Here is a 26,347-nt window from a genome sequence, read left to right as displayed (position 1 = left end):
TAAATCTATCATCAATTGAAAGCAACAAACTATAATTTGATAAGAGTACTTTTGATTAGGATAACATGTCATAGGAGTGAAGCAACCTCACCAACATATAATGTCACTAAATCAAATGAACAACTGACATACTCTAGACATGTCTGCCGAGAAAGAGCATTTAGCCAATATTCGATAAAGGCTATCCGAGCTACATCATAGTTTGTATCTCAATATACTATAAGCAAGAAACCTGAGATAAACCTTATAGTCAGTATCTCGGTGAACCCTGTACTTTGGAGAGCATGCGTGCTTGTTTTGGGGACCGTAGTAGAATTTCTAACACCCGTGTAACACACATCTGACACACAACTCGAGGCACAACAAAATATACCACCTCAACTAATAGAAAGTTAGGACCAAAAAAGGAGAAGGAAAATCTCAGCAAAGGTTTACACGGGTTGCTCTATATAAACCATTCTATGTGCAAATCATATAGATAATTATTTGTTCACCTTTTTTACACTCTTTTTTCCTATTCTTTGTATGTCCTTTACCCAACTAACTTAAGCATCAAAGTAAACAGCCGGTGAACCCCCACCATTGTTCCATCTGACTTTTCTATTCTTTTTATTCTCAAATAACCTGAAACTCGGAGCTTCAGTGATATATCAATTATAAAGATAAATTGTAAAAAATCAAAACAATAATAGAAAAAAAGAAGACCATAATTCAAAAAGTAAGGAATTACGCTAACAGAAACGATAGAGAAAAAAGACAAATGAGACCACCATAAAATTGAAAAGCAAAAATATCAGAAATCAACACTTTCAATTTTTACCGTATTTTTTCAATGAGCGCATCCGCATCATAAACTGAGAAATAATATGTTGTTTTACTGTGACTGGTGTTATTTCCTTTTTAATTTAACATAATGTGTTATTATCAGTTTTTTTTTATCTGAATCTAAATTTCATTAAATAAAGTATGACAAATATATAAATAAGTAACTCTCCAAATAAACGTGAAGTCTGAAATATTTTAAAAGAGAATAAAAAAATATAAATCAATTATAAAGACAGGCAATATACTATTAAAATATACAATTTATAAATTAAAATATTTAAAATATTAAGAATCGACCTTGTTGTTAGGTGGCTTTGCCGCTAAAATTTTACTTGGTTGAGGTAAGTAAATTAAGAAAATATAATTTTATGAAAACTAGCAAGATTATTTAGCTTTGTTAAATCCGTTTTTCATTTTTCTGGTAAGTTAAGAATTTGGCTTTTCTTGAATTAGAAAATGGTTTTTCTAGCAAAACCAGTAAGTTGAACTTTCTGAGTATTTCAAGTTACTTTTCTAATTATCCTTTTCTACCGTTTTTAAACTTCACTAAAATTCATATAAAAAATATTTTATTTTATTTTATTCATAAGATATGTATGTTTTATTTCGTAATTGTTATTAATAATTATACCAATAATTTTTATATTTACACATAATCAAACTATATCATTTTTTAATTTTAATATGTTGACAAAAATCTAAATCGTGCTTGAATTACTAGACAAAAAATTATACGGTAATTTTTTTTATTAATTTTACTAGAAAAAAATCAATTTATTTTTTAACACTATAAAAATATATAAAAGATATTTATGTCTTTTAATTATAAAAATAATGATATACTTTTAAAAATAAAATAAAATAATGAAACAAACAGTCATTATTTAAAAAAAAACATTAATATGTTTTGCTCAGTTTAATTAGGAATTACTACATTTTTTTATGTAATCAAGCTAAAAAAAAAAGTCACATCTAAATCATTGGAGTTTCCTATGTTAATTTTTTCGATTTCTTGAGTCCTAATCTGAATAAATTTCAGAATTCCTTAGCTCTGTGTCACTGTCCAGTTATATGGGGCGGCTTGAGTTCGTACCCGTACTTGAATAAAATGCACAGAAAAAAACAAATAAAAAATTCAAGCAGTGGAGCTAGCAAAATCCAACGGCAATAACCAGGGCGATAAACAAAATCCAACGGTGTAAAGTACCTGGAAGAAACAATCGACGCGAAAACACGGAGCCGCTCGTGCCCAGAGTTTGGAAGATATTCGCCTCGACAATATAAAAAATCACCGGACCCCACCACACTGCGCCAATATTAAAATCCAACCGTTGATCACAAAAAATCTCAATTAACCACAGTTACTTTTTAACTCAAGACAGTAACCACACCTTACCTTTTTCCTATTATTATTGCCATTTCTCAAGCCTCTCTCTAGCGTCTCTCGTTTTCTCCTCTCAATTTGTCACTTAGCTTTCTTACTTCTCAAGAAACTCTTACTTCTCAAGAAACCCTCTCCTCTATAAAACCATCAAATTCTCATAATCAGAATTTCTTTGATCTTTCTCACTGATAAATCAACGGTGGATATGAGCTGCAACGGTTGCCGGGTGCTGCGAAAGGGGTGCAGTGAGGCTTGTTTACTGAGGTCTTGCTTGCACTGGATCACTTCTCCCGAAGCTCAAGGTAACGCCACCTTATTTCTCGCCAAATTCTTCGGCCGCAGCGATCTCATGTCTCTAATCTCCGCCGTACCGGAATCTCAACGGCCTGGTACACACATGACATTACACGTGTAAATGCAACTTTTTTTGTTTAATATATATATAGCCGCTGCTTTGATGAATGTAAAAGTAGTGTTACAAATTAGACACTGACAAATAGAATTTGCTTGTAGCTTTGTTTCAATCGCTGCTTTTTGAAGCGTGTGGAAGAACGGTGAATCCGGTTAATGGAGCGGTTGGATTGTTATGGAGCGGGAACTGGCAAGTCTGTCAGGCGGCGGTGGAGACAGTTCTCTCCGGCGGAACTCTACGGCCGTTAACAGGAATCCTACCTGGAATTTTATCACAGAATCACGACGAATCATCCGATAGTTTCTCTGCTGAGGCATGTACGTTACGCAATTTGCTGTGGCCTCAGTCTAGGATCAATCAAGCATCGGATCTCAGTCTATCACTCAAGCCAAAGCTAGGAGGTAGCAGAGTGAAGAGAGGCAGAGATCATGCCACGTCGTTTTATAACGAAGAATCGTCCGAGACGACGACGTTTGAGAGCAATGGTGGTGATGATAAGAAGAAACTTTTGAATCTGTTTGTTTAAACTTTAAATTAATAATACAAGTAAAAGAAAAGAGGGAGATAAAAGAGTAACGTCTTGTACTGTGACTGAACTTGCATCTCTATATAAACGAGAAGCCGGAATTTTATGACCGGCGAGTTTTTGAATATGAAATTTATAAATCAGTCTAATTTTGACAATATGTTGTTGATGAATGATGATGATTTAGCGGTGGTGAAAGAAAATTGTCAGTTAGGGGATTTTGTCCCGACCGTACATATCAATGAAGATAAGGGAAAAGGGTCAAATAAACTCCCAATGTTCAGCCTATGGATCAAAAAGGTTCTTAATATTAAGAAAGGTGCAACGAAAAATCCTAACGTTTTTAAATTGTATAATCTAAACTCTTATTAGGAGTTTCCGTTGATATGATTTAGCAAATGTTAGGGTTCTTGGTGATTTCTAAGGAAAGTTTAGATTATACTACAATTTAAAAATATTGGGAGCTTTGTTATATTTTTCTGACATTGAAGACCAATTTGATCCTAAATTAAATATTAAAAGTTTTTTTGATTCTATTCCCATGAAGATAAAGATAAGCTAGCCAGGTGCAGGTAAAACCAAGCCAATTCCCTCATGTGGCTCTTGGATTGAGAGACCTGTGGCTTGACACGTATTTAAATATAGCTTTTGTTTCTTCGGCCTAATAATAGTTCAAAAGACGGAACACTTTTCAAACTGATTCATCAGCAGTAGGATTAAATTCTGAATAAACTACACATTAATATACTTTTTTTTGTGCTAATAAAATTATCCACTTTAAAAAAAAAAAAATTAAAATTCTTATACACTTTCAAAAAATAACTAATTTTTACACTCAATTTTTTATATTATTCCTATTTAAAATCTACTAACGAGTAAATTGAAAGTAAATTAGAAATAGACTCTATATTAAATAAGGATATGAAAAGAAAAGCAATTTTTTTTTACAAAATCTATAAATAATAATTGTGTTTCTTAAATGGTGTAATAAAAATAAAGTGGATAACTCTATTGGAACAGAAGGAGTACTACATATTTTAATTTATAATTATAACATATATTTATAAAATTTAACAATTCTCACATTAATTTTAACTTTTTTGACAAATTGATACACCGACCAATTATACAACTATATGTAGTTGTATATTATAATATTCATATAAGTGTTTTTCTAATTCGTTATATTAATTTGTCAAATAATAAAAATTAATGATAATTGTCAAATTTTATGTTGTAACTGGAAATAAGATAAAATTCATATATTAATTTGCAATTGACTTTCAAATTTTTGAGGTTATTTTGTTTTGGCACTTGGTGTTTAATCATGGAGTTCATAAGTGATTATCTAAATCTTCTTGTTGATTTGCATGGAAACAGCCTATCTTATGTTATGATAGAGTAGTTATATTATTCAAATATACGCGCCATGTCATTTTATAATGTATATTTTTTATTTACAAATAAAAAAATATGTTACATAAATTGTATTGGTTAACTTTTTAATCGTAACATTAAAAATTCTTCAAACAGGAGATTGTTTTTGTTATCCTCAAACTTAACTTACACTCTTTCAGAACATACAAATTTACGAAAAATTACCAATTGGATTCTTTAATGACCATACCATAGATAGTGTAATTTCATTTATGGTGTGCTGAATGCAAATATTTCACTTGCAACTTAGCTATAACCAATATTTAAAAATTGAATCAGATTAATTGGCTCAACCAATTCAAAAAAAAGACCAGGTCAAATTTAATTAGATTATTCTTTAAAATTAAAAATACAGTTAATTTCTTTTTGACGAAAAAGCTCCATGCGGAGCACAACCATCCCTTAGAGTGTTAGAGGAAGCCCCTAACTACCTGAGTAAACTCTAAGGAAGGCTAGTTTTGACATCTTGCCATACGGATCTCCTATTTAATACGACCCTTTTAACAAGTGCTTCCAATAAATTTTATGTTACAGGATACGGAATTTGAACCTGTGATGTTATTTTAGTTTTATGTTTATTGTTTTAGTCCAATTGATGACGGGTAGCTCAATTTTTTCCAACATGACAAAAGAAAAACTTCTTTTAAACCAAAAGAAAATCCACAAAAACTCAAAAGTATTCGACCTAAAATCAGTTATCTCCAATATATATTTATCTTATACATCGCCTAATCAAACCAAAAATAACAAACAAACAAAACTATTAACTCCCAGTGACATTAAAAAAAGAGAGAGAAGAAGCCAAATTACACACAAAAGAGCATATGAAGATCACATGAAATCAGATGATAATTGACTCATGGTCTCATGCTAACCAAACAGCCAATTCCGATTCATTTGCGTACTTGACATGGAATTGAAACTTTGATATAGTTGAGTATAATACGATGGGACCCCAAACTAAACTTTCTTCAATTAAAATAATTAAAACAATTCGGTGCGGTGCACGTCAGCCTCCTCTTCATCCACAGTCCTCCTCCGTTGGAAGTGGGTTCCACGGCATCATCAACAAACCAAAAGCAAAATTAAAAATAAAAATAAATAATTTTTTTAACTTATATATGGAAATGACATGATTGAAGAATTGAAGAGAATTTTTTTATTATTAATACCAATAACAATTCGAGTCGCCGCGTCTTATGGCATATGCTTTGAGGTCCGACGTCAGCTTTATTTACCACCATTCGATTTTGTGCATAAACTAGTGGGCAAGATGCACTTAGTCTCGAAGACTAAATGCAACGTACCTATTCATATACAGTTTTTTGAATAAAAAATAAAAATAAGTATCAAATGGGTTGAGAGGTGAAGAAACTACATTGAAAAAGGATGTTGTTTTAGATTTGAGAAGAAAGAATAATCTTTTTAAGCTTAAATAGGTTTCGTATTTCCACATCCTTAAGGTATCCTTTTTTCAATCGCATTTTACTCCAACCAAAAAGTTGTGGTACCTATTTCCTTTTAACATTAAAGAAACTAGAGTAAATTACTTTCAAGTCCTCATGTAAGATGTATACTTAATTTATATTTTTATTCATTATATTTAAAAATTAAACGATATAATTTTTTATTTTTATTAACATTTTAGTCATTTTATTTATTTTTGGTGTTGGAAAATCAAATCAAAAGATTCGATTGAAAAAATTAAATTTCAGTTTAGTCATAAAACTTACTTTTAACTAATTATAAATAAATATTATATTTTTGTGAGATTTAATGGATCCAATTAATATTTTTTACATTTATTGAGGTTTTTTTACTTCTCTTACTTTCTAAAATTTAATAAGATTTAAATACTAAAAAGTAAAAACTTATTTTCAAAATTATTTTAAAATTAATACATGCATAAATATATATAAAAAATAAATTAAATTCATTAAATACCATAAAATATAATTTTTATATATGTTGGATCAACGACGGAGTAATTTACTCAAGGAAATGAATGCCAAGTTCACATTCATATTTTTTTGGATTAGTTGTAAAATGAATTATAAATTTTAACATATTTCATAATTTTAATACGGATTTATGATTTTGGACACTTTACATTAAAATTTTGGATTTTGAATTGTCAAAGTTGAAAATTTGTGTTAAAATTATAAAATATGTTAAAGATTTATGATTTATTTTACAAATACTTTTATTTTTTTTATTATATAATGCATATGTTGGATCAACGACGGATCTACCCTAAAGTTAGGATACACTCTAATTAAGATTGCCGTTATAAACTTTTAAATAAAAATTTAAGGTTGTAGGCTAGAGGAATATAAAACTCGAACTATCGGAAGATCATTAATTGACAAAAAATTAAATCCATAGTGAAAAAAATTACAATTCCGCCATTGTTTCAGATCATTTCACTGCCGACTCTAGCGAAGATGAAAGATATACATAATAACAAAAAAATTAAGTTACTCTCTACTGCGCGACTCACACGACATCAACAAAATATTAAAAGAATAAATAAGCTTGAAATTAAACAAAATCTATTTAAAAAATGTATTGTTTTGTATTAATCTCTAGTGGCATCCTCAAGACTTAATTCAATAACATGAGACCAAATTATTTTTTCACAATATAAAATTTCTAAATTTAACCAAGACTTGAACTAAATAATGGTTGACAGGCAATACTCGACTCTCTGTTTGGCCTGGGCAAAAATAGGTGTGTTTATGCCTATGGTTCAAGGAGGAAACGGTCTACTGCCAGACAATGGTGAGTACTATTAATGTAACTTTTGTTTTGGCAAAACTAATATATAAATGAACCAATCAATGAATGAAAATCATGAACTTAATTGTCAGGTTAAGAGAAAGGGGAAAAAAACATTGTGACAGCTGACCAAATAAAGAGTCTAAATATAAATAGGAACCCAAAAGTAGAAAGGGGAGTTGATGACACAGTTCCACATTTGCAAAGTAAAGATCCCACTGAATGTACCCAACTGGAAAAAAGAAAAAAATATTGATAAAGAAAAAGAAAAAAACACTAAGTTTTTAACTAAAGAAATAAGTGAACTCGCTATCAGGTTTGCAGCTAAATAAAGCCCAACAAAAACGTAAGAGATGATGAAATTTCTTCTTTTTCCTGCCTGCTATTTAAAATTTACTTTTGTTTGTGTTTTAACAAAACCTAATTTTAACCATTTACACATTCAAAAAAGATACATTTCAATCTTCCCCCTTATTTAATGGGGTTAACAAGTTGTAGATAATGACTCAAGTAATAACTCAATATGTAGTAGTTTTTGTTCATCACATCATTCTTCTGTATATAACTAATGATATTATAACACCTTATGCGTTAAAAACATGTAATTATTGAGATTAAAAAACATTATTTGAAGAAATAAACTTTTGATTAATTTAATGTTACTATGTTATATTCGTTGTTCCATAAGTGTCACAAATTCTTTCCGGTCACATCAAAGAGCAAGACTTGTTACACACATATACACAGCATTGGTGAATCAAAAAAAAAAAAAAAAAAACATGGCATTAGCAGGTGTGAACATCATCAAACTATTAATAAAAGCATATTTACATATATTTTTCTACGCCCTTATAGAGAAAGTGCCTCTATACAAAATACCCCCTAATCTGCATATCAGCAATGACAACTTCATGCCATCTTTGCATAATGCATTTACCATACGCCGCCCGCCGTATCTAACGGGCCAAGTGACACTCTTCTGCTTTTACAAGCCAAAAAACCATTCAATGCCTCTCTATTATATCCGGCTCCTTGAATCCGAAGAAAAAAAAAGTGTCTGGTTTGATGTTAGCATTTTCGGGTTGGCAGTCAAGTGAAATGAGCTTTACACGTTTGATGTTAGGCTGAACGGGACACGTTTTAGTTGTATAAAATGTGTTCTCAGGCTACATTCCTTCACCTGGCCATTATTAAAGCCATTTTTCATCAGCAAAATAGACATTAACAATAGTCACGATTACAACCTGTTTTCGTGAATCTTTAAAAGAGTCGAAACCAAACTTAAAAATTACCTGTAGGGCTGCAATTATAGACAAGAGATCCTTGCACTGATCAAGCAAAGCGCGTTCCTTTGAAGCTACATTGGCAAGTTCAACGACCAGCGAGTTCACATCCCCAACCTATCAATAGTAGAACTTTTAGATACGAGTTATAAATATTACAAATACGTCGCAATCGCAAATATAAAACAAAACACGACAGGATGTGGTAACTAACTAATACCCAGAGAAGCAGACATAAACAAAAATGAGAAAAGAAGCATAAAATTCAAATCTCATCAAAACTCATCACAAAACTATGACTTTAAATGCCAGAAGAGGAAAATCCGGGTAATTGATTATAAGGCCATTGTACTTTGCTTGTTTTTCATTTTGATTAGTGTATATTTGTTCTATTTTGGCGATAAAACTAAAATTTTATCTCACCAAGGACTTTTGGTCGCTGAAAAAAACTGCCGATTTGATTTTTAGTCTATTATGTGTGTACAGTGTACATATAATATAAGGTAAAATTCAGCATAAATAATCAAAAACTGATTGCCGCACATAATTTGGCCATGAACCATTTAAAAAACTAAACTCGTAATTCAATAATTAAATTGAACTAAATTAAAGTATGATCACCAATTTGAAATATAGTGCAAAGTAACCTCATAATCAATTACCCAGAAAATCCATCATAATGGAGTTTAGTTATTAAAGACAAGTCAAAATTATTGTCAACTTATTTGAGAGAATTGTGGCTATCTACATTTTCAATATTCATTCATTAGCAACAGATTTCAGCTAATAGCATAGCATTTTTTTTTTCTTGTGGTTAGTATACGACAACTTATCCAGCCCACTTTAGCACTGAAATGAAGGAAAGATCACCTTTGATGATAGTAGGCATATTGAGGATGCCATTGCCTGCATCACATCAACTGCCGAACAGACAGCATCCTTCACGTTAGGGATATCAGCCTGCAAAATATTAAAACCGTATTAGAAAATATAAAATCAAGATCATGCTATTTCTGTCAGACTGCAAGCAAAAGAAATGACACTTACCCTTGCTCCGCCAACAACTGGTAGGCGGAGTGTACTAGCCCTCAAAGCTTCAATAGCCCCAGAAAGAGAACAGGAAAATTCCTGATCCATATGTGCCAACTCTTCCAAATATATCATCTGCATAAGCATAATAACTAGCATAAGATTTAACATCAAAATGGAAAACAGACTGGTTACATATCTGATGTCACTAGTTAAACATGGATGCTTAAGTGCAATTAAAATAATAAAGTTTTATTTCGACCCTCCAACTTGGACACAATATCAAAAGGGTCCAAGTTTGAGTCTGAAAAAAAAAATCCCTCAACTTGCCAATTTCGGGTCGGTTACACCCTGATCCGACGTCAGTCTTGATGGTCAAAGGTGGCAACACTTGCCCAAAATATACAAGTTGAGTTTTCCTTTTTTTTCTTTCCAAAACCACAAACTTGGACACTTTTGATCTTTCGTTCCAAGTTGGCAGGTCAGAATGAATCTTCATTGATAGAAGAGAAGCTTTACTTTAATTGTGATATTAAAGTATTGGACCATAACCATAAGCACGACGTTTATGCAATCTGCAACATTACTACAAACGTTTTTGATTAAAAGACAATTTACAGTAGAGAGAGAGAGAGAGAGATTGCATGTGGACAACATCCATAACAGATATATGATAAAAAAGAATGTCCATATGAGAGAAGTTGCATGGACAATGTGTATCATAATTAGTCATAACTAAAACCACAGTCAAAGAAGAAGAAACAAGATGTGAAATGACCCAAAAAAAAATTTTCCGAATAGAACAAAATCATTATTGTTTGTTCCAAATTCCATAAATAACAAGACCAAGAATGTAGCACAAATCCTTACCTGCCCCTTGAGAATGGAAATTATCTTCAAATTTTGCCTCAGACATTGTAAGGCAGTTCTTTTTGCAATTACAGATTCCCGCAGTTTCAAAATTGTTACACGTGCAGTGTACAAGCTTTTCTGATGAACAAAATAACCGAGTCAAAATTTTCATCTCATAAACTTAATTACACAGTATAAATAATTGAGCATTGAAGGCATTAAAAGTAAATATCCAACAGGTGGCAACCATTTTAATAAAACAACTATCATCAACTGTATTTCCATAAACGGTCACATCTAGATTTTATTAACATCATTATTGGATAATTTAAATGTCTTTGCTTTGCATATACAGATATTCTGTAACTGAAACTCGCTCATAACCCAAAACATAATTAAGTTATGACTGAAATTTTATAATCAGTATCGGACTATCAGTTACACTGAAAATTTGCATAAAAGCAAGACCATGTGTGTAATATTTTACCAAATGTACCAGTCTACAATTAATAGCATATTATACAACCCTCAGTCTCTGTTCTGCAATTTTATCAAATCTCTGTTTGACAAATTGGGCATAGAAAGGGACATTTAACACCTAATAACCACTCTGTACTAAGCATTTAGTCAGTCATTCTTCAGGATCACAGCCATTAACTAAGCATCTGCAATCAGTCAGAATTTATCAACTAAATATTACGTTGTCTTCCCGCCCTAAACTTCTCCCTTTATCATTCCAATCAAATAAAAAGATGCATCCTCAATTTTTTCCCAGAAATATGAAACTCGGTTGCCAAATTCCCAGAACATCCACACAACTCGAAAGTGGAAGAGGTTCACCAAGCTTGGATACATTAATTCTCTATGGATGTGCAAAATCAAATTAAAAATATCAACAGAAATCAGGCACTCATGGAAGCAACACCACAGATTTGTTAGATTACACAAAAATGTTACCACATGTGTGTGTTTACTGTTCTGCTTTCCCATTGGCACCATTCGCTCTACAGCATATCAACCATGACCCCTCTTTCATTTGATAATCCACATTTCTACTCAAAGATGATATATTTCCTCAAGCCAACTGGTTAGACAAGAATCCTAAGAACTAAAAACACCAGCTCAAAGATAAATATATTAAATAAATTAATATATATATATATATATATATAGCCTTTCAATTCTTGGTTGCCACTTTATCTATTCTCTCAATCATAGTACATCTAGCTAAAACTAATTTTCGACAACTTTAACTAACAGTCCAAAAAATAACATTTTAACCAAGCCAGCCAATTCTTAAATACATGTGTCTGGTGCAACTAAGACCACAAATTCCCAGAAGAAGTGTGTTTTATAAGAAGTTCTGTTGTAATAGTAAAACAAGGTTGAATAACTTTCGACTTCTGCCTTAGCATAATCCATCCTCAAGTTAATTCCTCCCAACCCATGCACCGAGAAAGTTATGGCGAAGTACAAAGCTCTCTCTTTACTATTAAACTTTCTTTTGTTTAATTCTCTTTACCTCGACTTACATTAGAGACAGGCTTCAGTAACCAACCATCCCCACCCTCCAAACATATATCCAATATGGAATAAAATGATAAATCTCACAGGAAATTTTTTTCCATACCCTAAACAATGAAAGCAGGATTTTAGGTGGCTACTGTCTGAACCAAAATAAACAAGTTTGTCCTCACAAGCGGACCTACACAGTTATAAATTTAAACTTTCAAATAATATCATTAATATAGGATTTGATAATATAGTTCTACTTTTACCCACTTAAATTTTTTATTTTGCACACTTTTATACAATCATAATAAAATATGTCATTTTACATTTTCATGTAGCTTATTAAAAAAATTTCAGTCTGCCACTATTTGTTCTATCCTTCCCTAACAATACATGACATACACAAAAGTGCAATAGGTTCTTCCTTTTACTTAAATCAACAAAAGTGCACCAAGGGATCACAATCAAAAAGCAGGAAATAGAAATCAGTCTCTTAACTTGATTTCATGCATCCATTCATGTATGTCAACAGAGAACATAATTGTTTGAAATTTTAAGTAAAAACTAATTCACATACAACAGTGCTAGTAAGAACAAACCTCTGCATTCATCCTCTGGGCCGACAAGGAAGTATCAGCTCTCGCATTGACAAAACGCCACTGCAGCAGTCGATTATACAAAATCCTCAACAAATGCACCTCAACAATGCGATGTTCCCCACTCTTACCTCTCCGAATATCAGCAGCAAAACTCAAAATTGAAGGCGTATTAGTAGTATTCATATTGCCTATATTGCTATTCACTACAGCTCCAACAACATTCCTCATCCTCGACGGGCTCACACCTCTTACAGGTGACAAAGCAGCTGATGGAGTCCCAAGCTTACTTGGAGATGCCGGCCGTAACACACCACCACCACGAATCGGAGATGCCGGCCGTAACACACCACCACCACGAATCGGAGATGACTGTCTCCTACTATTAACAGTGCCTTTAGGAGATGATACTGGACTATCAATTCCAATCTTCTTGGGTGCAATTAGTTTAGGTGGTACAAGTCCTTTTAGCCCCCCAGCAGTCCTTGAAACAGGAGAGCCAGGCTCTGGCTGGCGCCGTGTTCTGTTATTAGTCTCTTGCCAAAATCTAGCAGGCACACACACTCCCCTCGCTCGTCCACCATTACCAACACCCTCAGTAGTGCTACCAGAGGACACACTCTCAGTATCAGAAGCAACAGAATGATCATAATGTGTATCTGATCGATTAACATCAATAATGCTGATAGAATCAGAGCTTAATCTATTAACAATTGAAGACCTAATATTACTACTATTATTATTACTACCATAATCCATCATAGAGTTTTGCAATGCCCTAACAACATTCAAATTCACTCCAGATCCAGCTAATTTCCTCCTATCATCCGTCCAATCCACACTCCTACTTAAGGAATTCGGTTCACGCGATCTTCCTGGCCACGGCCTCGAATTATTCTCCACTTGATCCGCTCCTCTGGCAGGCATCGGAGTCGCTTTTCTCCTCTCCGGCGTACCTTTTCTTATGGCAGACGGAGTCACCGCAGGTTTCGCTTTACTAACCTGATAAGAAAACGACTCTCCTTGAAACGAAACCGACAAGCTTCTAGTTGAAGTAATCAACATTCTCTCTGCACTAGACATCTCCACTCCATTACCGTTAACCCTCCAATCTGTGGAATTAAAACGCGGCGTAGAAGGCCGTCTACGCTCGGCGGATACGGACCGTTTAATAGTGGAAGGAGCGGATGAAATTGGAGTCATCATAGCCGCTGGACGCGAAATCAACGGCGACGGAGACCGTTTAGGGGTGGAAGAAGTAGAAGTAGAAGTAGAAGGTGAGGACATGTAACGAGAACTAACTTCCCGTGATTTAGGTCGGCGAGGAGGAGCGATTGCATTAGCATTAGCATTAGCATTGTCAGGCTCTGATGGTATTAGAGGCGGCCTTCTTGTTGCAGCAGTTCTACTGTTATGATTCGGTGTCGTTTTGGGGTTTAACGTTGTAGAAACTGCCGCTACCATCATGAAATCCAAAATTGAAACCACACTTCTTCACATCTCATTATTTATCCTTCAACAATCTCAAAACCCTAATTTTTTCGTCTATTCCAATTTCCATATATCAAACCATAAACCTCTGTTAAGTAACGATAATATGAAGTGTACAAAGAAAAACGAATTTACAGAGATTAAGATTCAGAACAATTAAACTTAGCAGTGAGAAGGGGCGGCTTTGAGTTTAGAAACTTTTTTTTTAAAAGATGATCGGAAATATGACCGTTACCGTTAATCCGGCGAGAGAAAAAGAGAGTGACTGAGGGGGCGCTGTTTAGGCGAGATTTGTGAGCATAACTGTCTTACTAAGCCTTTTTCATTTGTTTATTTTTAAAAAATCTGAATTAAATAATAAACAGTGTACACGGTATGGAAAAGTTTGTTATTTCTTACTCGCGCATTTTGTAGCGTGACTGTATACTCGCGTGCTGAAGTGGTGACGTGTTCAAACGTGAGGGTATATTTGGAAATGTGAAAATACAATCGGTGACGTGGACGCACGTGGAAGCGAGTTAACGGGGATTTGAATTGGCACGTTATTGAAAGAACACCGGTAAAGGAATGAAAGTGAGTGGACGCTCGAGTCATGTATATATCTTCGGAGAGACGTTACGTAAACGACACTGAAATTTCAAAATTTTATTTTCCTTCAAAATGTAAATTGTTTGTAATCTATATAGCCGTTTTAGTTGGCATAATTTTAGACAAAATTGGTGCTTTTTCAATCTAATTAAGAATTTGCTTACATTGTACTAATTAGATTGCCAAAATCTTATTCTTCCAAACATATGAAATGCTTTCTGTTATTAAGTCTAAAAGACTAAAAGAAGACTTACCAATAAAAGTATAAATGTAAATTGTGGGAGAAGAAATGGGGGATTGTTGCTTTTTGCAAAATTTACTGATGATTTCTTGCTTACTATTGATAATTACTTTTGTTTTTTCTCCCTTTATTTATTTTTGTCAAAAATTAAAACTTCATTTAATGAAGTAGGAACAGTATGAGTCAGTTATCTCAAAAAAAAAAAGGTAAACTAAAACAATCATCTATAGAGGCTTTTTAGCCATTAATTTCCAATTCAAATAGCATGAAATTTAATTTCAAAAATTAAAAAACTAGACGGAAAGTATTGTTCAAAATTATACAACATCTCTATTATCAATAGAGGAATTTTTTTAGGGCATCTATTTCACCTTTTTAGCGATTTAATTCCAACGTTTAAAACGTTACGAAACGAATTCCAACTTTTTTAATTTTCACAAATTATAACCCAATTTTAATTTTCGATCATTTTTTGTATATATGGCAGCCAAAGTTATTCTGCCTCGCACAATTAATATCACATCACTCCAAAAAAGTTCAATTCACTCCTTTAACTTTGCACATAATCTTAATAAATAAAAAATAGTCTTGTTTCTTTTATTCATACCTCTTCTACAAGCACCTAGGTAGCGCGGACACTTCATTCAATCGACGTTTCCCGTTTCGGAAACGTTTCGAACACTTGACGTTTCGGACATGAAACTTCATTTTGTACATAGAAAACTTAAAATTATACCGTTCGCCGTGTTCAAGTGTCCCGTTTCTCCGTATCCGTGTCCGTGTCCGTGCTACCTAGACAAGCACCAATAGCTTCCACCACCTCCCATCCGCCGGCCCCCTCTTCATATTGACGGGAAATGTCTTGTGGGTTATTCAGGCTAGGGATGGCAATTTGGAGGAGATTTCCCGACTCCCATGGGGATCCGACCCTAATGGGGCGGAGAATCCCCACCAATAGCCCTCATGATACGGGAATAGGGGAAGATTATTCCCCTCACGGGGGATGGGAGGGGATGGGGGTGTTGTCCCCACCCCATGCGGATCCCCATCCCCGTCTCCATGGGGATTCGGTCTATTTTTATTATACTGTTTATAATTTTTAGTAATTTTATTAAAATATTTATACCAAAATTATATAGAGAAATGGGGATCCCCATGAGGATGGAGAATCTATGAAAATGAGGATGAGGATGGATTAATCCCTATCAAATAAATGAGAATAGGGATGGAGATTCTCTGTAAAAACGGAGACGGGGATGGAGATAGTTTCTCCACTCCCACCCTTACTCATTGCCATTCTTAATCCATACGAAGAAGATGAGCTCTTCGTCTAGAACCCAACAAAGAAGTATATGTTTGCAAAATTGGGCGAGTAAATTAAGTTTTCAAAGTGATGTAGCTCTCCGACAGTCCACATATGCAAAAATTAGATGCAAATCGAAATTAGACTATAATTTGTAAATATTGAAAATGTTAATATTTGTTTCGTAAAGTCTTGAACATTGGGATTAAACTGATAAAAAAAATAAAATATTGGAATTTGTTTTATCAATATTTTTTTTAATTATATAAATTATACAATCTAATATGAATTTTCCTTATAAATAATTTATTTTTATATATAGTTTAATAATATGAGTTAGACTAACTATTAAATTATATGCGTGAGGCATTTTTTATTGTTTTATTAAATAAAAATTATTATATGTTGACTTGAATTAAATATTACATTTTATCCAATCCTATACTTTCTTATTATATCATGATTCATAATTTCATATTTTCATATTTTTAATACTTTTTTTTTGAAAGATAATGGTAAATAAATTATATTTATATATCAAATGAATTAGTTAAATGATATTTTATACTCCCTCCGTCCCAATAGAGTTGTCCACTTTGAGAAATTTTTTTGTCCCAAAATACTTGTCCACTTTCAAAAAGTAACTAATTTTTACACTTAATTTTTCTATATTACCCCTATTTAAAATCCACTAATGAGTAAATTGAAAGTAAATTGCAAGTGGGCCCTATATTAAATAGGGGTATGACAAGAAAAGTAAATAAAAATTCACAAAACCCATAAATAATAATTGCTTTTCTTAAACTGTGTGATAAAAGAAAAGTGGATAACTTTATTGGGACGAAGAGAGTACAATAATATTAGATTGACATTTAAACGGCTGCATAAGAGTTTGCCTTTCACAATAAATTTAAACGATCGCATGAAGTTTAGTCTGGATGTGAAAAATTTAAAATTGTCGTTTTATAATTGAAGGCCGTTGAGAAAACATCATGCACTATGTACCGGAAAAATAAAAAAAGAAGGCAATGAGATTAAAATAAATTATAATATATCATGTAGTAAAATTTACTGTCCCTTTCCAAAGCCTAAGAATAAGTGCATTTCTTAATTTAGATGGAGATTAGCCTTTATGATAATTAACTATACTGGGTTAAATATTTGATTTTAACGAACTATCAATTTATTTCAAAAAAATTACTCAATTTTGATTTATTTTAAAAAAATTATTGAACTTTCAATTTGTTTCAAAAAGGATACTGGACTTTGATTAATAAAGATTGGACTTAAACTAAAAATTATCAAAAATTATTTTTTTTAATCATCTGAATCATACGAGACAATTTTAAAATAATTATTCGCCATATAAACTATACGTGTATAAATTCTCAATTTAATTAAAAAAACTTTAATTGATAACTTTTTAGAAATAAATGAAAGTTCAGTATCTTTTTTAAAATAAATTGAAAGTTCAATAACCTTTTTGAAATAAATTAAAGTTCGATATCCTTTTTAAAATAATTTAAAAGTTCAGTAACCTTTTTAAAATAAATTAAAATTCGGTAACTTTTTTAAAAAAAATTGATAGTTCAGTAACCTACAAAGTATTTAACCCTAACTATACTTCTCGTTGAACAGGAAGCCTATATATTTATTCTTGCCCTCTATCTAACATCATACACCAACCCTAACAATAGGTAAGATTAAGTCTCATAAATGGGGGCTATATTTTTTTTTCCATTTCAAAAATAAAAATAAAAATAAAAATAAAGGCGAACATGGTTTGATTCGATTTTAGTTTTATAATAAAATTTTAAACCAAACTATATTGTCAAGAAAAAAATAAAAATCAAACACATTAAATATTTATACAAATTTGATTTTTTCGCTCGTGGATGTACGCTTTAATGCCGAAACACGTAATATCTTGTGTTATTTATTTATTTTACTATATCGTTATTTGTTGATCAAACACATAATTAAATATCTACTGAATAGTGTCGATTCCGCTGCTAATATCAATCCGATGATAAACCAGTTACGACCATTGATACCAAAGATTCGGTATTAATGTTACATCAGATTTATTACTATCTGAAATGTTACTACAATATATAAGCTAGAATAGAAGTTTTCAATATGATCTCTCTTTTGTCTTATAAACCGTAATTTATAGTTTAAACTAGAGGTGGCAAATGGGTGGGTTTGGGTGGATATGGGTTGGGTTTAAATGGGCAGGGTTATAAATGGGTAATCTACCCATTTATGACCCGTTTTAATTTTAGATGGGTGCCCATATCCTTATAACCCTATATGACCCTAACCCACTCATTTAACCCACTTATATGCATAATGTGAAAATTGACTTTTTAAAATTTAGATTATATTTCATTTTAATTGTATATCTTTGTGAGAATTAATGAATTTTAGAGAGAATATTTTTCGAGAAAAAAATATTTTAAAAAAAAAATTCCGAAAAAAAAATATTTTTCTGAAAAAAATATTATTTTCTGGAAAATAATATTTTCCGGAAAAAAAGATATTTTCTGGAAAAAAAAAATATTTTCTGGAAAAATTATTTTTGAAAAAATTATTTTAATTCATTATAACTTTTGAATATTAATTTTGAAATTTAAAATTTATTTGATATTCTAAAAAAACTCAAATACTCTTAAATTGACATGTGTCATTCATCCAATTTTGCTTATTGAATTATTATGGGTAGATTGTGGGTACCCATGTCAAACCCTTTTATAACCTTTATTTTAATGGGTTGGAAATTTTTTACCCATTTACTGCCTATTTAACATATAACTATCCTTTTATAATCCATATCCTTTATACAATGGGTGGATAAATAGATATGGGTGAAAATTGCCACCTCTAATTTAAACTAACAATATAGCATTAAACAAAAATGAACCTATTAACAAATAAAACTAATTGGACCACTGGTTACTATCTAGAGACGGAGGAACAAAAATAGTCTGTTGGTGAGAAGCATATGGTGTTATGCACAGTTTGTTGAATGGACAAGTGTGAGGTGTATAATTAACATAAATCAATGCACTGAAGGACCACGTACCATCTTTATGTACAAAACCTTTCCTTCGTTAGCACTCAATTCAATGAAGATTTTTCTTCTTTTTTCTATCAACAAGATAATTGGAATTGGATTTGTTAAAGAAAAAACTTTCCTCTCTTTTCTTTCTCTCTTGAAGTCAATTTAGCAATTGTGAATAAGGCCCGTTGCATCGCATAGATTTCCATAATTTTGTTGTGCAGTAATGACGTTTTGAATCCATTCAATTTGATACTCCCTCCGTCCCAATAGAATTGTTCACTTTGCCTTTATCACACAGTTTAAGAAAGGCAATTATTATTTATAGGTTTTGTAATTTTTTTTACTTTTCTTGTCATACCCCTATTTAATGTAGGGACCACTTGCAATTTACTTTTATTTTATTAATTAGTGGATTTTAAATAGGGATAATATAGAAAAATTGAATGTAAAAGTTGGTTAGTTTTTGAAAGTGAATAAGAATTTTGGGACAAAAAATTTTCTCAAAGTGGACAACTCTATTGGGACGGAGGGAGTATAACTTAATGTGAAAGATGTAACTTTACAAAGTCGGGATATGTTTGGAATTAAAAGATGGGCATTGTTTTAAGAGATTTTACCTTTATTATAACCTTTTTTTGGTAAAATTTATTATTAATCCTGCAGAAATAGAATATTTTGGGTCTAGTCTGAATGGTTAAGGCGTCTCTAAGTGCATCGAGAGGTTGTGGGCCACGCCTCGGTAACTAACAACTAACATGAGACTCTGAAGAGTTGATTTCCACTTTTGATAAAAAAAAAATATATGTGTCTAACAATTTAAAATAAGGGCTTTGATTGTTGGAACTGTAGTCAATACGTTAAATGTAACAATTTAAAGATAGAGGCATAATTATTATTGAGGCACGATGATGAAGGAAATATTAATAATTACTTAGTGAAACACTACTTAATTATGTGTGAAGCAATATTTTTTCGATATAATCACGACTGTATTGGTCAATTGGAAGAACAACACAAAACGGACATAAAAAAATTGTATCTCTTAATTTTTTTTATCATTTCTCTATAATAAATTTTAATTTTTAGAACTTACAATATATTTATCATCATCGTTTGAACATTTGTCAATTACGACCTGTTTAAAGCGATAGGGCGTGATATTACATACAACATGTAGGATTGTTTTGTATATATAGACAAATAGTACATCAACCATTAAATGAGTCGTGGATATATTTAATTGAGGTTGATAACATGATATTGTAGATAGCTAAATATTTTTTATTTTATTTTTGAGAAAAGATGTTTCTCTTTGTAGAATGCTCGTCTCATGTTGTCTGTTTCTATCACTTCTTGTTATAAATTCAGTATGTTTTTGGTAAAATATAATACCAAAATGCAATTAAAAGACAATACATTTAGATCACGAACATACAGATACTTACTGACTTACTGTAGAAATATAAAGATTTACAGCTTCAGAAACAACTCACTCATATCAAATCATTTTCAATTTTGTTTAATAATGTAGAGTTTTGTAGACATAAACGGAAATACTGAAACAAAATGTATAAATCGGAAACGAACAATACATATATTTCGTATAAATATGTTACATATTGTTATTGTTGATACCTCTCTCATCAACTTGAGATTTTGGATGAATTTATTACTTGATATGGTACGTATCAAAGTTTTTAAGATCAAAAAGTCTAGAGTCTCAATTCTTGGTAACTCCCATTTAATTAATTAAAATATCTTAACACATCCAATAGACATTCGCGTGAGGGAGAGTGTTAAAATAATACTATTATTGTTTGAGCTTCATTCATGGCTTGAACTTTTAGACAGATTGGTTATTTAATATAAATATTAAATTTTGAAGTTTTATAAATTTTTACGGAAATAGAAAAAAAAAACGTCAAAATATAAAACTCTGGAGTTTCATGGCTATATATTATAGTTGATCACAGAATTGGGTCCCCTCCCTTTGTTGAAAAGGCAGTGGGACTGCAACTATATGAGGCATTGGCAGGGGTTCTAACTTTTATGATCAGTCCTCATTCCAGTGTCTGTTGGTGACTGTGGAGTTTAGACGGTGGTAAATCCCTGTCATGAATTCAAAGTCTTGTATTAAATCATCATCATCTTCCCTTGTTTTTTCTTCCTTTTCTATTACATATACAGCCCAACATCAAATTGAAAATAACAACAAATAATTACTGCCCTCTATTTTTTTAATCATGCATTTCATGTTTTTTAATAATAATCACATTCTCATTTTGAATTTTTATAAGAAATTTACTAACTTCTGCAGTAAATACTTCTCTTTATCAGCATACCATTTCCCTTCTCTCTAATTTATTTATATCTAATTTTCTTATCAATAAATTTCTTAATTATGAAGTTTTATTCTCTTTAGTGTGTATTTAATAAAAATTCTTACTTGATTAAAATTTATACGTTATTAGAAGATTTGAGAGTTTTTCTTATTTTGTATTTTATTTTTTGTTTGCATGTGGTAGATCTTTAAGAAATTTAATGAGTTATGATTAAGATTTTTTAAATTTGTGCTTGTATTGGATGAGAAATATTTGAAGATTTTTTAGTTAGATCAAGAGGATTTGATCAATATTTTTAATTTTTTTATTGAAAAAGGTTCATAAATTGAACATCCTTAAAAATAAATATCCTAAAATAAAAAAATGCACTGAAAACTTTGAGCAGACGAATTATATATTTCATTTTGTCTTGTCAAAATTCATCTGTAAGTTTCTATTTTATTATTTTGTTCACTTTAAAGGTAGATCATGATCAAATATCAAGTTAACAAGCCAATGAGTATTTGCGATAGGAAATTTTTTAGTTATTATTTAATTTTTTTATTATTAATTTTGCACATGACTATCACATCATTGGTTTTGTTTTACACGAATGACATGGCACAACGGTTACGTGCAATAATTTTCCGATTTCTCTTATAGGACTATGGAATAGAATGGATACGGAATGATGCAGTTGTTTTTATTTTCTGAAATGAATATTTATTCTATAAATTATAGAATAATCATCTATTCCATAAGCCAAACATAATTTTATGGTATATCAAATTGTCTTGTCTTTGACAAAAAAGTTGAGATTGTCTTGCAGATATTAAAAAAATTTGCATTAAGATTATTGCTAAAAATGAATTTATAAACAGACAGCAAATAGATAAATGAGCAAGCCAATGATGTAATGACAGCTAGATAGGACAGCAATAGGGTCCAAGCTGAAATCTGCCACTCTGTAAGCTAATTCTTTAATAATTAACTTAACAAAAAGATGAACTTTAGTTTAAGTCCAATCTTTATTAATCAACAAATGATGATATTGAAAGATTGGTGAGTTAAGCAATACTTTATATTATCATAATTAGTTTGAAAGTAAGTAAACCTTAATAAGTAATGTTTGCTAAGCTTAAGTACAATAAAACCCATATTGAAAGTTAGGATAAACTGATTTTCTTTTGTGGTTGGTCCCTTTGCTTTAGTGAGCATGATCCTTCTTTTCTTTTCCACTATGCAAAAAACCCTTGAAAAAGAAAAGTGTGACAGTTGGGTCTTCAAAAAAGATAGTTGCGTTCCCTTTTAGTATTCTCATAATTGATACTCAATTTATCCATATTATGCACTTGGTGGTGAGATATTGATTGATGGTCTTTAAAGGTAGAGGGAAAAAATGGGTGGGTGTTGAAATTCGCTTGAAGAAGAAGAGAAGAATCAAAGTTCAATTAAATTTAGAGATGTAAAATTATTAGATGAGAATGTGCCCACGCTCCTCAAAATGTCTGCAAGCCTCGATTTCATTTGGAGTAAAAATTCGGTTAAATCGAATTAACTGATCTATGTTGATTAGTTCATCTAAAAGTTTTTGAGTAATTCGGTTACTTCAGTCCATTTAATTTGATTCATAATTTTTTAGGTTTCATTACGGTTAAAAGCTTTAAAAATTTAATTGATCAAATTAAGAGATTAATTGAATTTATTATTTCTTTTTAATAATTATTCATTATATTTTTATCCATTTAACTGAATTAGCCATATTAATAACCGACTATTTTAGTCGGTGCGACTTTGCAGTTTTAAGGTTTCAGTTAATTAAGTTGATTCATTTTGTATTAATTGGATTAATTTGATCGTTTCTGTTAAAAAGTTAAAATAATTCAATGATGATTAAATTGGTGCAAGGATTATTCCAAATGTTCCTAATTGTTATGCTTTGGTTTGGTTTGGCCATTCTTCATAGGCGAAAGCAACTACTCATTTTTAGCACTAAAGCAGTTCATCTTTAGAAAGCCATCTTTATGTTTGGGGACACCATCATTTTTATTCTCTCCATGTTTTCAGCTTGTTTTCTGCTGCTTGCCAAATATATCTCACTTAGATATTAATACTCAGCCTGGACACAATGACATAAAATCTGATTCAGGCAACGTTTCTGAGCAATATACCAGGAAAAACATGTGAACTGAAAGTTTTAGAAAAAAAAAACAATTATAGATCATGTCTTGATTTATTTAGAAAGGATTGTTACAAGCATAGTTGTTAAAAGTGCGCCCGACTCGCACCTAGACGCTAAAAATGCGCCAGACAGAAGGGTTGCACCAAAACAATAATCCAGGGCGACCAATTTTCTCTGGTGCGCTTAAATGGCGATAAGGTGATAGAAGTGTAGCAACGCTGAGGCGAGAGATTAGCTATTCAACAATTACAGAATTTAAAAAAAACTATTTTTTTATTTATTATAATATTGGGTTTTGGATTTTTAAAAAATAAAATAGAAACATGCTCGCTATAATGGAAAAATCAAAACAGAAAAGTAAATCAAAACAAAATTGAAACATGTTATCAAACTACTAAAAACTGACTCAATACACTCCTGCATTTAAAAACATACTGACTTCTGCGATCAAAAATTGATCCATTCTATTTTGATGTTTGTCATTTTGGGAGTGAAGTAATCTTAAACAGTCATAAAGTAAAAAACCAAACAAATAACTAGAAATTAGTTATTTCTAAAATCGCCATTAGCGGTAGGCTAGTAGTTTTTTTGGTTGGCATTTGATTTATCTTTTCGAACAACTTTTAGAGCATTTTCATTGCGTATGCTATATTTTGTGCTATTTTTAACACATGATATAGTAAAATGGTACTTGTAGTGTAAATTTTAGAGTTTAACTCCAATTTATAATGCTATATTAAAATGACAAATTTCTAATTTTAAATCGATTTTATTTTATATGCAAAAAATGCAAAAAGTTTATTAATAATTTCATTTTCAATTTAATTTGTAAATATCATTAATAATTACTAATAAAATATTAAAAAAAATATTTGTAACAGATAATTTTAATAAAAAAATATTATTTTTAAATTTAAATAAAATATAATAAAAATAGAATACTCCCTCCGTCCCATTTTAAATGTTACATTTCTATTTTTAGAGTATTTTTATATTGAATTTATTTTTTTACCCTTTATTTAATCATATCAAATAAAATCTATAGAAAATTTCACTATCATTAATAATGGCAAAATATGAAAAAACACAAAAAGACAAAGATACTGTAATAAATATATTTTTAATATGTGTGTAAAAGCAAATAGAACTTTTAAAATAGGACGGAGAGAGTAATATATTAAAAAATGTTATAAATGAATTATTTTAATATTTTTTATATAATATGATATTAATTGATTATTTAAATTATTATCTTTAATAGTACTAATTAATTATTTTACAATTTATTTATTTTATAAAACATCTATTATATTAATACTCTTTTTATTATTTATCAATTTATTTATATATAATAATAAAAATGATAATACAATACTCACTCCAATTCTATAACTTGCATGCTTTCATTTAAAACGGTAGAATTCATTTGTAAATGAATTCCATTAGATCCCTAAATAAAATAGTTCCAAGGAGGAATTAGATCATTTAATATATCAACTATAACAGTATTCATGTTTCATCAAACAAATATTGTCTATCAACTATCATCTACCAGCTGAATTAAATAGACTCTTAGATTTGTTATTTTGTTAGAACTTAGAAGCATATATTTTATTATATATGCATATATTTATTATCAAAATATTAATTTTTATAGGCTAAATGTTGAAAAAAGGCCAAACTTTTCACAAAAATTTCACAAAAGTCCTGACCTTTCAATTTTGTCGATTTTGGCCAAAAACTGATTATTTGGTTTCACAAAAGTCTTGACCTTTCAATTTTGTCGATTTTGGCCAAAAATGGATTATTTGGTTTCACAAAAGTCCTGACATTTCAATATTTAACATGCCACATAGGCGCCACATATGCGTCACATAGGCAAATTGAAATCAAATTGAGAGTTGGTCACAATTGAAACCAAATAATTTGTTTTTGGCCAAAATCGACAAAATTGAAAAGTCGGGACTTTTGTGAAACTTTTATAAAAGGTTTGGCCTTTTTACGACATTTGGCCATTTTTATATATATATATATGTACCTATATTCACTCGGACAAGTGTTTTCTTTTGGCCCCTAGCGCCTGGAACTACATGAAGCCTCGCGCTTTAAGTGCACCTAGCACCTTTAACAGGTTGCGACTTTGCTAAAAAGAAGCAGATATCGAAACCAACTACCACATATATATTTTTTCTTAATTTGCTGCTAAGATTAATACTGGTATATGTGGTATCTATATTGTACAAAAACTTCTTCTGTCTAATGTTTTGACGTTCCATTTTGACTTTTCGGTTCTATTTTTGAAACCGCTTCTGAAATTCTTCAACTCAACAATCATAACTTATTCTTGTAAAATATGTCATTTCCCCATTTTCTATTTGCTACAATTAGGAAGAAAAAGTATATATGTGTACTATAAAAACGGAGGTTCACTTACTTGGTGGAGAAATGGTTCCATTTACATACACAATCACATTAGAACTAAGGTGCAGATGGAGAGCAGTTAAAATATGACATAACATAAGC

At 30.9% G+C, this 26,347-nt stretch overlaps 2 protein-coding genes across 2 annotated transcripts; one reads left to right on the top strand and one right to left on the bottom strand.

Moving 5' to 3' along the window:
• Window positions 1-2,301: 2,301 nt before the first annotated feature.
• Window positions 2,302-3,311, top strand: LOC126679877 (LOB domain-containing protein 38-like). Its single transcript, XM_050374891.2, has 2 exons — window positions 2,302-2,598; window positions 2,723-3,311. Exons 1-2 carry the CDS (start codon window positions 2,415-2,417, stop codon window positions 3,145-3,147), a joined length of 609 nt encoding a protein of 202 aa, XP_050230848.1. The 5' UTR covers window positions 2,302-2,414; the 3' UTR covers window positions 3,148-3,311.
• A 4,836-nt stretch (window positions 3,312-8,147) lies between these two features.
• Window positions 8,148-14,456, bottom strand: LOC126664251 (QWRF motif-containing protein 2-like). The gene is made up of 6 exons (XM_050356548.1): window positions 12,638-14,456; window positions 10,545-10,664; window positions 9,693-9,809; window positions 9,516-9,605; window positions 8,655-8,762; window positions 8,148-8,542 (listed from the first exon to the last, which is right to left on the bottom strand). The coding sequence occupies exons 1-6, from the start codon at window positions 14,099-14,101 to the stop codon at window positions 8,468-8,470; spliced, it is 1,974 nt and encodes a 657-aa protein (XP_050212505.1). The 5' UTR covers window positions 14,102-14,456; the 3' UTR covers window positions 8,148-8,467.
• Window positions 14,457-26,347: the final 11,891 nt, after the last annotated feature.

This window comes from Mercurialis annua, linkage group LG1-X, assembly GCF_937616625.2.
Source record: "Mercurialis annua linkage group LG1-X, ddMerAnnu1.2, whole genome shotgun sequence".
Lineage (NCBI taxonomy): Eukaryota > Viridiplantae > Streptophyta > Magnoliopsida > Malpighiales > Euphorbiaceae > Mercurialis > Mercurialis annua.
This window is presented reverse-complemented; position numbering and strand designations above follow the sequence as displayed.